Below are 14,896 nucleotides of genomic sequence, written 5' to 3'. Positions count from 1 at the left end.
CTGCAAAGCACTTATCCACAAGTTAACAGTAACCAAAGCTACACTAGTATCAGAGAGGTAGCCATGTTACTCTGTAGCTTCAAGAACAAGGAGTCTTGTGGCACCTTATAGACTGACACATATTTTGGAGCATAAGCTTTCGTGGGCAAAGACCTGCTTCATCAGATGCATGGCGGGGGGAGTAGTTTCAGAAGGGTATTTAAAGAATGGGGTCCCAGAAAAAGAGAGGGCCAGAGCTGACACCTCCCTTTTTCTGGGTCCCCATTCGTTAAATACCCCTCCGAAACCAACCCCCGACCTAATGCATCTGATGAAGTGGGTCTTTGCCCACGAAAGCTTATGCTCCAAAATATCTGTCAGTCTATAAGGTGCCACAAGACTCCTTGTTGTTCTCAAAGCTACACTAGTTGTCTTTCATTTATTTCAGTGTATTTCCACGTGAGTATACTTAAGAATACGAATAACCTATTTTATGATAATTCAATCCTTTTTAAAAGAATTATAAAGTTTAGGGTATGCAGATGTGCTAACTGCCATCTTTTCTAGCAGAATTTGCTTTTGTGTAAGGAAGGCTCTTAAGAGCAATAGTCATCTTACTAACACTTGTAAATTCTTTCCTTGCCCAAAAGCTAGTTTCAAACATTGCATATTTCTGTTTTGGATTAAGCACTTTAATCAGTGTAATTATCAAATTTAAACTCTGTATGGGTCTCTTCTAAGCACAATATGTATCTATTTATAGATATACTTTAGAGGTACAACCTCCATCACCGGAACTTAAGTTATTTGTAGCTGTTTGTTTCTCTAGCTTCTCATTGCGGTTTCTAAATATTGTGCTTAGAATTTCAGATATTTGTCTTAGAGTCATAGGTTTACACACCACCATTTCCCACATACTTCTAGTGGTTTTATCTGTAAAGAAATCTTATTTTCCACATCTATCAATTATTTCATCTTCATACACTATCTTACAACTATATTTGTCACATTTTCAGTGTGTATAATCTACTCCTTTCCAGTGTCCTCTTAAATTGCTAAAAATGTCAGTTGTAGCAGTATCTCCCCTTTGTGTTGGATTTCTCTCACCCATTCTTCTTCTAATGCAGATATTGAGACATCAAACAAGGAACAAGAGTTTTAATTCTTGCTTTTCAGCTAATTTCCTTCTGTATGAGGGTTTTTTTTAAACTTTCTCATTAGCTATATAAATAATCCAGTGTATAACACAAATATGCAGTTGATGGAAAACATATCGTAATCACAGAATATATTTTGGATAACATGCAACTGACTGCAGTAATTTATCCTTACCTAAGGTATCCACTTCAGAAATTGACTTTGTTTCCAAATGAAGATCAATGTCCTTAGGAATGGTTAGAGGTTTATTTTCAATCTGACCATTGTATTTTCTGTAAAAAGTATCCACACAACTAATCAGAAATCTATTTAGTATTATTATTACACTACCTAGATTGCCCCAGTAAACTCTTTGAAAGTTCTTGTATAATCAACATTTTTCATATTTGATGTTTTTAACATATAAAAATGCAATTTGGGTTGAAGTCTACACACATCTAGAGAATAAAGACATACATGTTTATTAATGTTACAATGTCAAAGTCTGAAATATCATTCTGATTGTGTACATGGGTCTAAAACATGAAGCAATGCCAATGTGAGACTCTGAAAGTGAGGCTCGGGCATCACAGCAGTAGCCTGACAGAAAGCAGTTTTGAAGTCATGCTAAAAGAATACCACCTGTCATCAGCTGAAGTCTGTAAGTTGCTGAGAAATATTTACTGGAATTAATGATCAGTTATCCAGCTTTGAAGATAACAGGTGTTATTGACAGAGAGGATGGATCAGCCACACAGGACAAAAAAAGCTCTCGCGGAGTAAGCAAACAGGAAATATTTGCTTTCAACAGTGTGTCAGTATCTGAACAAAAGACATACAGCCATTAACTGGGTCCAGAGCCCTATGCAGTTTTGAAGCCTGACATAGTACGTCTGTATGGCCAAAAAAGAAAATTGCAGCAGCAAATCTGAGTCTGGGTATATGGACTCAGGCTTGTGGCACTTGCACTGTGATACTAAAATCAAACATGCATTCTCACTTGAGATGAGGGTAAGGCTCTGATACCCAGCAATCAGGATAGGCCTCAGAGCCTGAGTCAGAATGTCAGTCTGTACGGTTCTTAGCACCATAACATAAGCTTGAGTCTGTAGACCCAGGCTCTGGGACTTGCTGCTGTTGATTTTATTCCCTCCCTCTCCCCCTCATTTTGACAAACCCTTACAGTACAACAGCCTGTTATGCTGCAAGACTGGCAAGTACAATCCAGCTCAGCAGATGATGTAGATCCCTGCCACACTAGTTCTCCAGTTAACCATCAAATAAAAGCAAGTTAAGGCTTTTCTAAGGCTACTCCTCTCTGCACCTGTTCTACTTGCCAAGTCATATCTGCTTATTTTAGTAACATTTTACTTTTTTACCCTCATAACTGCAGACAAAGCACAGCTATATAAGTGTCGTATTCTTTCCTGGCTTGCGTACCAGCAGCAAAATTAACTAATTTCCAATTGCAGAGCCATCCGTTTCCCAGATTTGCCCTCATTCAAAATTCTGTGAATACCTGTGAAACTGGTGCAAATGAGCTTATAATGGGTCCTGTATAAACTATATGCACAAGCCAGGCTTCCAGAAACTTGGCTGAGTTTACAGACCAAGCTGCTAGGGAATTTTTTTTTTTTAAACTGATAAAATGTACACATTGCCAATCACTTTTCAGAGTAGAACTACACTTAAAGTCTAGGAGAAGCATGTGCAAGATGCAAACAGCCTTAACTAGGAGATCGTTTGGCTAATGTACTGAGCTACAGAGGACATTGCTCAGTGGATACACTTGAGGGAGGGATTGGGGGCAGTGGCAGAGGGATTGTACAGTGGAAGCTCCAGTGAAAAGAAGTTATGTTTAGTTGATGCCACTCCCTCTTGTTCCTACACACAAGAGGTCCTCAACTAAATACAATAGAAAAAAAACCAAAGGGACGTCCAATACACTTTCCTGGTGAGGATGTATTGTCCAGAAAAATTGTTTCCTTACACGTGGCAAGCTTTAGAAAAACTCCTCCTGTACCCTATGTCTCTGGGAAGAGAGGGAGAAAGCTTTTAGCTAACCTAGCTTCCTGTCCTGTGGGCACCAGGTGGGATAAACCCCCTTCCCCCTGCTTCCCAGAGCAGCACTGCTTGACAGCGCTTATTCATCCCCTTTAAACCCCCTGCCGACTCAACCCCCCCAACTCCCCCACCCCCAGAGAGGGGTTCTGGGCTCAACTCCCCCTCCCAGCGGAGGCTCCCCTCCAACCCCTGTGGTCCCTGCTCCTACCACCCGAGCCCGCACACCTGGGTGACAACCCCCATCCAGCCTCTCCCCGCGGTCCCAACCAGCTCACCCCCCAACCCCAATGCAGGGAGCTCCAGCACAGAGCCCCCCATTCAACTACCCTGCCTCAGTGCATCCCCTGTTCAACCCCCCTCATGACTCAACCCCTCCCCCACATGCAGGGCTATGGCTGTCACCCACCGGTGTGCACAGGGACTCTAAACCCCCGCCTGCTCAACACACCCCTGTGCCGGTTCACCCAGTTCAATCCCCCCACCACCTGGCTCAACCCCACCCACCCCAGCCCCCACCCTGGGCTTGTGCTGGGATCCAGCTGTCAGCCGCTGCAGGCGCATAAGGCTCTACCCTCACACTTAACCCCTCTGCCCTGGTTCACCCCATTTAACGTACCTCAATCCCCCACAGCCCCAGCTCACATCCTGGGGCATGCAGGGCTCTGGCTTCAACCTGGGCCCAGAACACCCAAGCACTGGTGCACGCAGCACTCCAGCTCCAAACCCCGCTACCCACCACCCCCGTGGCTGTGCCCCGGCTCCAACTCCCTACACACCCCAGCTCAACTGCACCCTCCATCCCCCTACAGCTCTAAGCCACCCCAGGCTTACACCCCCACCGCCTCCTCCCTGGGCCGCAACTCATCCCCCAAGCGCTACCTGACTTACACAAAATTAAAGGAATGCCAGAGTTGCATGGACCGAAACCCTCATGTGCCTCGACGGATTACTGTAAATGCACTGGCACTACCTTTCTGCCCTTAAGTTGTGTTGTACAGGGGTATTTTGTTCTTAAAGAAATAAGGAGAGGCTGTGGAATAGCCTAGAGAGGTTGTGGAATCTCCATTCTGGAGATATTTAAGAACTGGTTAGATAAATGTCTGTCAGGGATGATCTAGACAGTACTTGGTCCTGCCATGAGGGCAGGGGGTTGGACTCGATGACCTCTCAAGGTCCCTTCCAGTCCTAGTATTATATGATTCTGAGAATTATAACATCTCTGGAGAAATGATGGGTACATTTATTGGATATTCCATTTCAAAGACATAACTGTTAATAAAAGCCTGCTAAATTACATATTGCATGAATGCAAGCCATTCAAAACAAAGAAAGAAGCACTCAAGCCATTCAATAGCCCTTCTACGCTACAATCACCACTTTCTCTTTAAATTCCATAACCCACAGCTCACATCACTCCCTTTATTCTAGTCACATTTATTGGCTATTTATTAATATGTTCTAGTGATTATGAGGTTCGTGTGACTTTCAGAAGTTGCAAAGTATGTCAATTTTACTAGTGTGTAAATAGGCACAGTGTCAAATGCTGATCCCAAGATACTATTCCTATAATTTTTCAAAAAAAAGTTGCGTGAATAGGTAAACCATGTTACTGATTGCTACTAAATTTTGTAGTAATTTGTATATAGAAAATAAGACTGGAGCTTGTATGTATGCACATATGGATGTACTATATTTCCTGTCAGAGCTGAGCTGCATGACAATTTCCAAAGGAGAGTGTAAATATGCAGGTTGTAAATGGCGGAAGGTAGTTCGGGTTGAGAAAGGCTACTGATGACCATAGATGGGTATTCAGTGACTTAGCTTCTTCTGGTCTTCCTCTGTATGATTTGCATTGATGTGATATGCAGTTCAGTATGTTAACTCAAATACTACAAGTTTCAGTGTACGAATTTTCAGATTACCAGTTTAAGTATCAATGATTAATAGCTATTCATGTTTGCACATTAATTTGATACTTCTGTAATAATGTCATGTAATGAAGTCAAGAAATGAGAAAGGCTTATTGATTAAAGCTGTAAAAATTGAAGAAAATATTAAATAAATTGTTCATTTTTATTTTCAAACTTGTGTGAACAACAGATTTTTCAAGTTGAACATCAACAGAAGTTGGAGGGTAATGCCAAGCAATAACACAAAAAGACTGTTCCACATCTGGTGAACAGACCACAGATGTAGTCTGAGAATGCACATGAGTTCATAGCTCTGGCAACACCACATTAAGTTTCCTTTTCGCGACTACAAAATCTCTCAGTCTTCCAGTTCATTGCACAGATGCAGCAAACAAAAAAAGGATGCTGAAATGCAACATGAAACTTGACACTGATATTATGAGGAACGTCTGTGTTGACAGAATTCCTTTTTCAAAAGAATTCAAATTTGAGGGTTTTTTTTTTTTTTTTTTTTTTAAAAGACTGAACCAAACGCTTTCAAACATTATTAAATAAAATTCAAGCAGGTTGAAAACAAATGTAGAGGACAAGTGGCAACACATTGCACTAAAGCAATGTCTACATATTATATTACAATATTATACTTTGCATTGAAAAGGATGTCTTGGCACAAATTAGGTGGGAAATTAGTCATTGCATGCAGTATATTAAAGTGCTTAAGATTATTAAATAAAACATTTACCTATCTTTTTTGCTTTTTCCCCTTTGTTGCTTCCCTGCAAGAATTCGCAATTCTTCTTCAGATGGATGTTGATACCATCGTAAACTAAAAGAGAAAACTTACATTAAGACAGAAAACAAACACGAGCAATTAAACTCTCATGTAAGCGACAGTTAGAAGTTTGATATTAAAACTTCTGCTATTTGCTTCTTCCCAATGAAATACTTTACTTTCTGTTTGGGAGAGGGGGTGTGGCAGGAAACTGAACCATAAAACAACTGAGGATAAACCATTTCTTCTAGACGTGAAGAGAAAAAGCTTTCCAAGCAAATGCAACACTTACATTGCTTAGATCATAAGCTCATAAAGAGAATGCATTACAAGCTAATTTTAAAGTACCCTTGCATATTAAAATACTGACCTGTTTTAAGTGGATATTACAAATACAGCAATTAAGGCCCCGTCTAAATGGAGGAAATTGGACTAGCTATGCAAGTCTTTATTCTAAAATAATTCCCGTGTGGACACCATTTTGCAATGATTACTTCTTTCAGAAAATGAGCAACAATTCCAGCATTATGCCACTTTTATTCCAGACTAAGTTGCCCACAAGTGGAAATTATTGGGGAACACCCACTGCAGAAAATATGGAGAAGATGAAGCAGGCCAACTCTTTAAGTGGCCCCTATCTTCTATGACATATTGTAACTGACTAGAACCCAGAGTTCTTTAATTCCAAAAACAGGAGGGTATACATGAAATAAAAGCGTTTGTACTGTCACGCAATAAGATGACGTATCCACCACATTTCATTCTGAAACGTTAAAGTTGTGGGGTTGTGAAACCTGAGTATTAAAAGAAAACACCACAATGGGAATATGTATCTGAACTTACAATTTCTTTCCTTAAAGTAATAATGTCCAAAGATCTGCTCCAACAGGCACTTCGGTCTGCTTGTAACTGGAGAACAGAATCTGATCAGTCCGTCACTTACAGCAGGGGAATGGCCTATCGCTGGAAGTACCCCCTAGTTATGGCAACTTCCAGTCTACTTTGCTAAATTACAGATAGTCTTAAAAATACTTTTAAGTAAGGCCAACAATTTCTCCTACTGGTGAGCACGAGAAATCCCCCAAATGAAAACAATTCCAAAATCACTGGATATCAATTTCCATCTCTACTGGGGCTGATCCAATTTGTCTACAGGGCAGGACAGATCTGTGGACCTCATTACTTGAAAAAAAAAAAAAAAAATTCATAGTTTTTTCTATTCTTATTGTGCTTGTGTCCACAGATCCACTGTAGTGGAATTTTCATAGCCATGTTCCTGCATGGTGAGGAGCAGAAGCATCCTTTAAATATATTTAGTTTTTAAATGTCTATATTATACATACTCCAGCTTTCCTGAGGCACTACAGAATTAACTTCTGCCCAAAAATGGTAATATTAAAATACTGGATTAGCCAGTATATGAAATATCAGTGAATTGATCTACCAGTGCTCATGCAGCTGCCTGGCAAATCTCAATACAAGAAACATGAGTTCTCTTCCCTAAGATGGGTCAATGCCCCTAGAGCCTGGCCTTTACCACTTGACAGAAAGAAAAGCTTGGATACAGGGTCATTTAAAAAAATCCACCAGTATTAAGTTATTTTGTCTTTTATCCTTTCTTCTGTAGGAGTTAATTCAAGGAGTACAGTAATCAGGGCTGTCTGTAATGGGATGTGGGGCCCACAGCAACTTCCCTCCAGTGCCCCAGGCCCAGGCCAAACCCCATGCTGCAGGCCCCCCCCACCTCTGCCCCAATCCACCCCCCAAGCCTTATCCCAGTTCTTCCCCCTTAGCCAAAGACCCCTCTCCGCCAAGTAATGCAAGCCAAGGGATTACTAGGGGCCTTGTGCAGCGCAGCAGCAGGGGTTGTTCCCTCCTCCCCTACACACTGCAATGATGAGAGCAGAAGCAACCCAGAAGCCTGCTCCATCTCACAACCCATCTCCCAGCCTGCTGTACTCTGTTTCACCACAGTGGCAGGAAGCTGAGAGCCCTGGGGTTGGGGCATTCTGCTTCCTACTTCCATGGCAAAGCCAAGCACAGTGGGGCCAGGAAAGGGTAGCAGGGCAGAGCAGAGAAGACCAGGCTGCCAGTTTGCTTCAGCTCCCACTGTTGCAGTGAGTGGGAGGGGGAGAGAAGGGCTGACACCCCACATCAGACTCCCAGGTAATTCCCTGAGCTACCCTGCTGCCAACCCACAGCAGACTCCAGATAATCCCCACAGGACAGTTGAGGTGGCCGCTGCAGGGACTCCCTAAGTTCAGGGCCAGGAGCTGTTGCCCCAAACTGTCTTATGATAGTAACCATCTTGTTTCACCTACCAATAGTTATTGGGACATTTATTGCATTGGATGACGTACACCAACCATCTCAAAGCAGCACCACACACACATGCTGCCTTAACAGATCCAAAACCTGCACACCTCTCTCCACTGTAGCAATGATCAACACCCCTCCCAAGAGCCATAGGTCCTACACAGGCCTTTCACTGCATGTAAGCTGGGCTTCACACCCTTGTTACCCTTGGAATTCCAACCCAACTTTTGCATCAGTAATTAACTAAAAGTTGGATTAAAAAAAAATCAATTCCTGGTCAAATGTTAATATATTTATAGATTTAATTTAGTCATGCATGCATAAGTTCAACTATCTTTTAGTCAGAAGGTTTTTCCTGATAATAATCTAGAGCACACTTGTTGCAAACAAAGCCAATTACTTCTTGTCCTACTCACGATGGACATGTAGAACAACTAAGCATCAGTCTCTTTACAGCTACTTTTTATAAATTTGAAGACTTATGCCCTCCCACAAACTTTTCTTCTCCAGACTAAAGGTATCCATTTTTTCCAACCCTTTCTTCGTAGATCAGGTTCTCTAAACATCTTATTTTTGTTGTTCACAGCTGGAATCGCCGCAATTTTCCCATAACATTCTTATGGTTTGGTTCCCAAAACTGGACACACAGCAGCTGAGGCTTCCCAGCATTCAACACAGTTAACGTAACACAGCAATGGCATTTGCTTTTTGTGTAACAGCACCATATTGACAATTCATTCTTTGTGATCCACAATAAATGCCCAAATCTTTTTCTGTAATACTAATACCTGAGCAATTATTCCACATTTTTACTTGTGCATTTAATTTTTCCTCTGTAAGTGTAATACTTTGCTCACCATTTAAATTCATCACATTCCTTTCAGATCAGCTCTTCAACTTGTCAAGATCATTTGTATTCCAGTCCTGTCCTCCAAAGTTCTCCAAAATATTTCAGTTTCCCATCATTCAACAATAAATGTATTCTTCACCCTGCACTTCAAGTAATTTCATGTATATCACACTTCCTTGGTTTGCCTATGAGAATGTCACATGGGACTGCATCAAAAACCTTATTAAAATCAATATATTATATATCTACACCTTCCCCCTTTATCCAGTAGGCCAGTACACCTAACAAAGAAGAAAATTAGGCGTTTGGCATGATTTGTTATTGACAAATCCATGTGAGCTATCATTTCCATATTATCTTCTAAGTATTTACAATCTGATTGCTTAATAATTTGTTCTGGTGTCTTTATGAGCATTAGGTTGACTAGACTAAAATTTCCCAGTCCACCTCTTTTCTCTTTTTAAATATAGGAATAATGTTTGCCTCTCTCCAGACCTCTGGGTCTGCATGCATCTTCCATGAGCTCTTAAAAATCATCCCTAATGGTTCTTAGATTGCCTACTGCCTTTGGTACTGTCAGGTGAATTTCACCAGGTGCTGCTGACCTGAATACATTAATTTAGTGAAATATTCTTTAATCCGTTAATTCCCTAATTTGGCCTGTGTTCTGTCCCCCGGTTAATATTAATTGTGTTAAGCATCTGGTCATAGTTAAACCTAGTCAAAGAAGATGGACTGAAAATAAGCATTTAACATGTCTGTCTTCTTTCAAGACCAGAAAATGGAAAAGTGCAAAGAACACCAAATACAGCTATATTGATCCCTTACTGTACTTCCTGTCTTTCCTCTGCATTGGGACATTTGCTATTGTGCCTTTAACACTGTCCCTCAAAAACTATCATCTCTCTTGAACAACTTTTCCCCATCTCAGATATTCCTTGTGCTGAACTCATGTTAAAGTCTTCTTTTCTGAAGTCCATTGTCCATATTCTGCTGCTCACTCCTTCCTTTACTTAAAGCCATGAACCATCTTTGAGATCACTTTCACCCAAGCAGCCTTCTACCTTGAGATTCTCAACCAATTCTTCCCCATTAGTCAGAATCATGTCATAATTCTGACCTGTTAATTTTTAACACCTTCTTAAATAAAATGCTGTCCCAAACACTTTCCAAGAACTTGTTGTACAACATGTTTTGCCAAACTACTTTCCAACTGATGTGTGTGTATTTAAAGATTCCCACACGACTACTGGGTCTTATATTTTGGACAGTTATTTGTTCTAGAATTTCTCCACCTACCTTCCCCCGTGTTTGTGTTTTGTTTTTAAGGTGAAATAGGAAATTTAAGACAATAATGCCATTCAAAAGTCACAAAACTGAAAGAACCAAACACACACCTGTTAGAGATAAACAGTGCTGGCAATTCATTTTTCAAGTGAAGATGACAGAGTTCACTAATTATTTTTAGAGCACTCGAAACTACACTGCTGTGGTGCTTAATATGCTGCAGATGCCCAGCACCAAGAGATCATGCACAGACAGAAGTTTAGCAGTTTCATGCAAATTTAGGTTATTCTCCTCTTTTCCTTGAAATTCAAGATCTCCCAATATACATACAATCTAAACAGAAATGTTCAAATACACACAGACGCGCACGCGCGCACACACACACACACACACACACACACACACACACTTCAGAGACTCTAGTTATTTTTCAATAGCAAGTATTGGCACCGTTTTATGCTCAAATAACTGCTATGGTAAGCCTTTCCAACAACTCTGCCTTGAAACAGCATGGGAGGGTTTTTTATTGTTATTGTTTTTTTAAAGGGAAATGTGTAATGGAAAATCATGTAGAAATGCTGGTAAGGTGTCTGGAGAATGTATACATAATCTAAGCATACTTAAGGAATCATTGAAAAAGCCTGATGATTTAGAACTTCACTAATAACTTGGAAGATCATTGTTAAAATCTAGAGAATGCCCTCAATGAGAGCACAACATTTTCTAGTGACGTAGTTTGTTTGGAAGAATAAACAAACTACTGATTTCTAAAATTTAAAGATAAAGATGTATATTCACAGCAGCTGCTGTTCTTAATTATTATGGAAACAATGATTATGGAAATGCTTCATTTGTACAGATTATGCCTGTTTGATATATTCTTGCAAAGAAGCATTTTATAGAAATTTAGACAAATCTTGCCCCACGAAGTAACCAGAAGATAGGGATTCTGGTAAATTTCTAAATACTGCTTATATACAAGGCAAAGCAAGAGAGGGATCATTAGGTATACAGAATAATTCAGAGAAAAGATCATCACTGTGGGACAGCAAGATTAAAAAAGAAAGCGTCAACTAACAGAATGGTAAATGTGCAACTACCTTAACACTGTCCCTTTACAATGAAAATTTCATTATATATTGTTTGATGTCACTATATTATAATCTTCTACATCAGGTGCAAATGATGCAGCTGGCTGCATGCTGCTGGTAACGGTTGATGACTTTCCTGCTTAGTTTAACTTTCTGATTTCTAGACTAACAAGTGTCACCACATGCATATATGCTGTAAAATTAGTAATTTATCTTACCTGCCACTACAGAGAAGCCAACGGGCTAGAGAATAATGAGGTATGATCTTCTGTATGACACTTGCCATCACCATGGTAACCACAAGCTGTACACCTATCACACCCTGTGGGGGAATAAGTCAACATATGTAAAATGCTGGTGTGCCCTTTTTTCACATTTTAAAAACAACTTTTTATAGGAAGTCCAATTAAGTTTTTCAAAAAAACTGGTGTATAAAGCCCCCACCCAGTTCAGTACAATGAAGATGTGAGTCCTGTAACTTTCAGTCACTGTGTTTAAGACCTGTAACTTTCTGTAAGCTTTGTTTTGTAGCAGCTGCTGGGCCTATATTAAGTATTATAAGTTAGCAAGAAATTATTTATAGATACCACAAGTGTGTAAGAAATCCTGGCTGATAGAAAGTTAGGTGGGTCTGCAATTTCATTTAGATGTGTGAACGTGGATGTGTGCGCGCAAGGAAATTAGTGCCTGCAACCGGGCTTTCTAGAGGATGAGTTGCCAGCAGCACCTTGATGGCCAGAGAACAATAGGAGGTGAGCCCTGCAAAAGAATCTACACAAGAAAGAGAAAGAAGCCCCATCAAGAGAAGACCAAAGTTCCATCTGCTGCTAGCTGATGATTCATGTTCATCAGCGTCTTGGGTCAGTGTGACAAGACAAGAGCTATTGGACTAAAACATTTAAAAAATGTGCGCAACACTATAAGGGAGTTCTTGCCATCACCACTCTGGAGGAGTTAATCTCAGCTGGCTGGGGAAGCAACCCAGGCCCTGGGCACCACCCCTTTTCCCAGGATGGATGGTACTGGCTGCTCCTGAGTACTATGCTGACAAGAGAGCAAGCTGGCAATGGGCTCATACTATGAGCTTGCCACCCTGGATTCATGACTGCAGGAAGACATACTGGACCCACTCTGCCTTGGCTTCTTCTGCTGTCCCTATGCAACTCTTCACGTGCATAATTTCACCTGTGTAAATGTATGCGAGTGTGGGGGATTTATGCCTGAAATCCTTTTATCCAATAGTGGCATTTAATAAAATACATATAAGTGTAACACTGGGGTGGTCTCCAGTGAAAATAAGGTAACAAAAAACAACAAGGGAGAGGCTTACTACATCATTTTCATTAAATGATCTAACACTTACTACACTCCATCCTAGACCTAGGAAAGGCATTGCTAGACAAGAAATAAGTGTCCTGTCTGACAGCTCATGAATCCTTAGTACCAGAAATGCATTCAATAAAACAGGGATTTCTCTGCTTTTGAGTAGTACAAGCCATTTATTACTGGTCATAGCATTTCGCAAGACCTTAAAATTATGTCTCAGATTGATGATTTTTTTGGTGCTTTCTTCAATTCTGATATCAATTTAACAACTGATACTTCACAAACCTGCTCGAATTAATAACTTATAACTTTTGTAAGAAAGCTGAATTCTACCTTTCAAGTAGCACAGCGTACTTGTTTCCAACTTTAATGATTCAAAGATAAATTAAAAACAGTTTGTAATTCTGACAACTGAGGGTGGAGAAGGAAAAAGGGAAAACAAGCAAGATGGCAATCAAGGTGGCATAACTCTGAAGTCAAATTCTGACCATGCAGCCTAAACTCTTTCATGATATCAGCAATATCTTACCCCTTGATATTTGAACAAAAATGCAAACAAGATGACAAAAGTTTAATTTAATTCTATACAACTTTCACACTATAGGACCATTTTTGATTAATGATCTTTGAGCAAATACTTGATTGCACATACTTAGACCATGTTGAAATACTGCTTGCTTAACATTCAAGGTGTCTTCCACCTCTGATGTTATTCACTGTAAAATTACATGTTCTAGAACAGCAATTTTCTAATGTGGGTCAGGACCCCATTTTAGTGGGATCACCAGGGCTGGTTTAAACTTGCTGGGGACAGGGCCAAAGAACAAGCTCCACCAGTCAGGGAAAACGTGGCTCAGGTTACAAGCCCTCCTGTCTGGGGTCACATAGTAATTTTTGTTGTCAGAAAGTGGCCACAGTACAATGAAGTTTGAGAATCTGTGGCCCCCAATCACCCCTCCCAAACCATTCACAGACCCTCTTCACAGCCAATTCTATTTTCTATGATCATTTTTATCTTTGACTTTCCTCCATGGAACCCCACGCAATACCCTCAGACCCCAGGTTGGGAGCCATTGCCCTACAACATTACGAGATAGGGAAAGCAGCAATAATGGGTAGTATGATGCCGGGTTTGGGACTCTACCAGGTTTTGGCAAGGCAATAACTTGTGGTATGTGCCAAATTTTCAACAGTCTTCCTTCACTGGTGACCCCGTGAAGAATTGAGCCAACCTAAAGTTGGCACATGGGCCAAAATGTTTCAGTAACTCTGGAAGGATGTTGTCATAAAGCTGGCAGTAGCAGTAGACTTGATGTCATACAGCACTCAAACAGTGAAAAGCTCTGGATTCGTGTTGCTGTGAAAGACCTTCCTCTTGCTTTGGACTGAAACTTATCTTTCCAGTGGCATTAGCCAGTTTCAGATCATCAGTTGACTTGTACTGTTTCAGCAGCGTGGCAATGGATCAGTGTACTTATCATGCCACCTGTCATAACTGGCAAAGTCCAGGAAAAATGACTCTCCTAGCAAATGGAATTCTGCAACTTGAGACATGAAGAACCCTATTACTGCAACCTGTGCTAACCTTAAAATGTACAATCCCGCAGCTCCACATTATTTGGCCTCCAAGTCTTCCAACTTGAACGTTGAGAGTTTATCAGCCAATTGACGCTGAATCAGAGCTCTTGCTCAGAATATCAACTGACAGTACGTTAACGGACTCATATGTATAAAAGTATGTATTTCTTTTAATATGACAACTTAAACATCTAAAAACAAATAGATTAAGATACTATGAAAATATTACATGACATGAAGGGAAGAAATTAGTTCAATAAATGTGGAAATAAATAAATCTACCGTTAACAAAGGAAGGATTAAACAACATACTTTAACTGAATGCTCAGAGACTAAGGCTCCCTTTAGTTTAGTTGCAAATAACATCCTCTCTGGAATCAAGTCCCTGCTGCAAACATTTCCTGGTCAGCCTGACAATCCCTTCCCATTGTGCAAAGACGCCCCTATTTCTCACCTGTTATGCTTATTAAATCCCCCCATCATTTCAATTTGTTACTATCTTCAGGTGACACTTCATCAACATTTCCACAAAGAAGCTAGGTTTTAAAACTAAGTTAAGCCTAACACACGTTAACTAACATGACAT

General features: G+C 40.4%; 1 protein-coding gene across 8 annotated transcripts in view; it reads right to left on the bottom strand.

Moving 5' to 3' along the window:
- The window catches only part of TMEM161B (transmembrane protein 161B), a 73,551-nt gene that overhangs the window by 43,016 nt on the left and 15,639 nt on the right, over positions 1–14,896 (bottom strand). For 6 of the 8 annotated variants that reach the window (XR_012645751.1, XM_074995356.1, XM_074995357.1 and 3 more), the window contains exons 2-4: positions 11,625–11,728; positions 5,833–5,916; positions 1,312–1,409 (exon numbers count right to left, since the gene is read on the bottom strand). Coding sequence is in view for 5 of the 8 variants with exons in the window: in XM_074995356.1 (XP_074851457.1) it covers positions 1,312–1,409; positions 5,833–5,916; positions 11,625–11,728 (286 nt within the window). In the remaining 3 variants the exon portion in view is untranslated. Of the gene's footprint in view, positions 1–1,311; positions 1,410–5,832; positions 5,917–9,035; positions 9,214–11,624; positions 11,729–14,896 lie in introns of all 8 variants that reach the window. The other 2 variants (XM_074995361.1, XM_074995362.1) reach the window with 1 other exon arrangement.

Source organism: Carettochelys insculpta, chromosome 5, assembly GCF_033958435.1.
Source record: "Carettochelys insculpta isolate YL-2023 chromosome 5, ASM3395843v1, whole genome shotgun sequence".
Lineage (NCBI taxonomy): Eukaryota > Metazoa > Chordata > Testudines > Carettochelyidae > Carettochelys > Carettochelys insculpta.
This window is presented reverse-complemented; position numbering and strand designations above follow the sequence as displayed.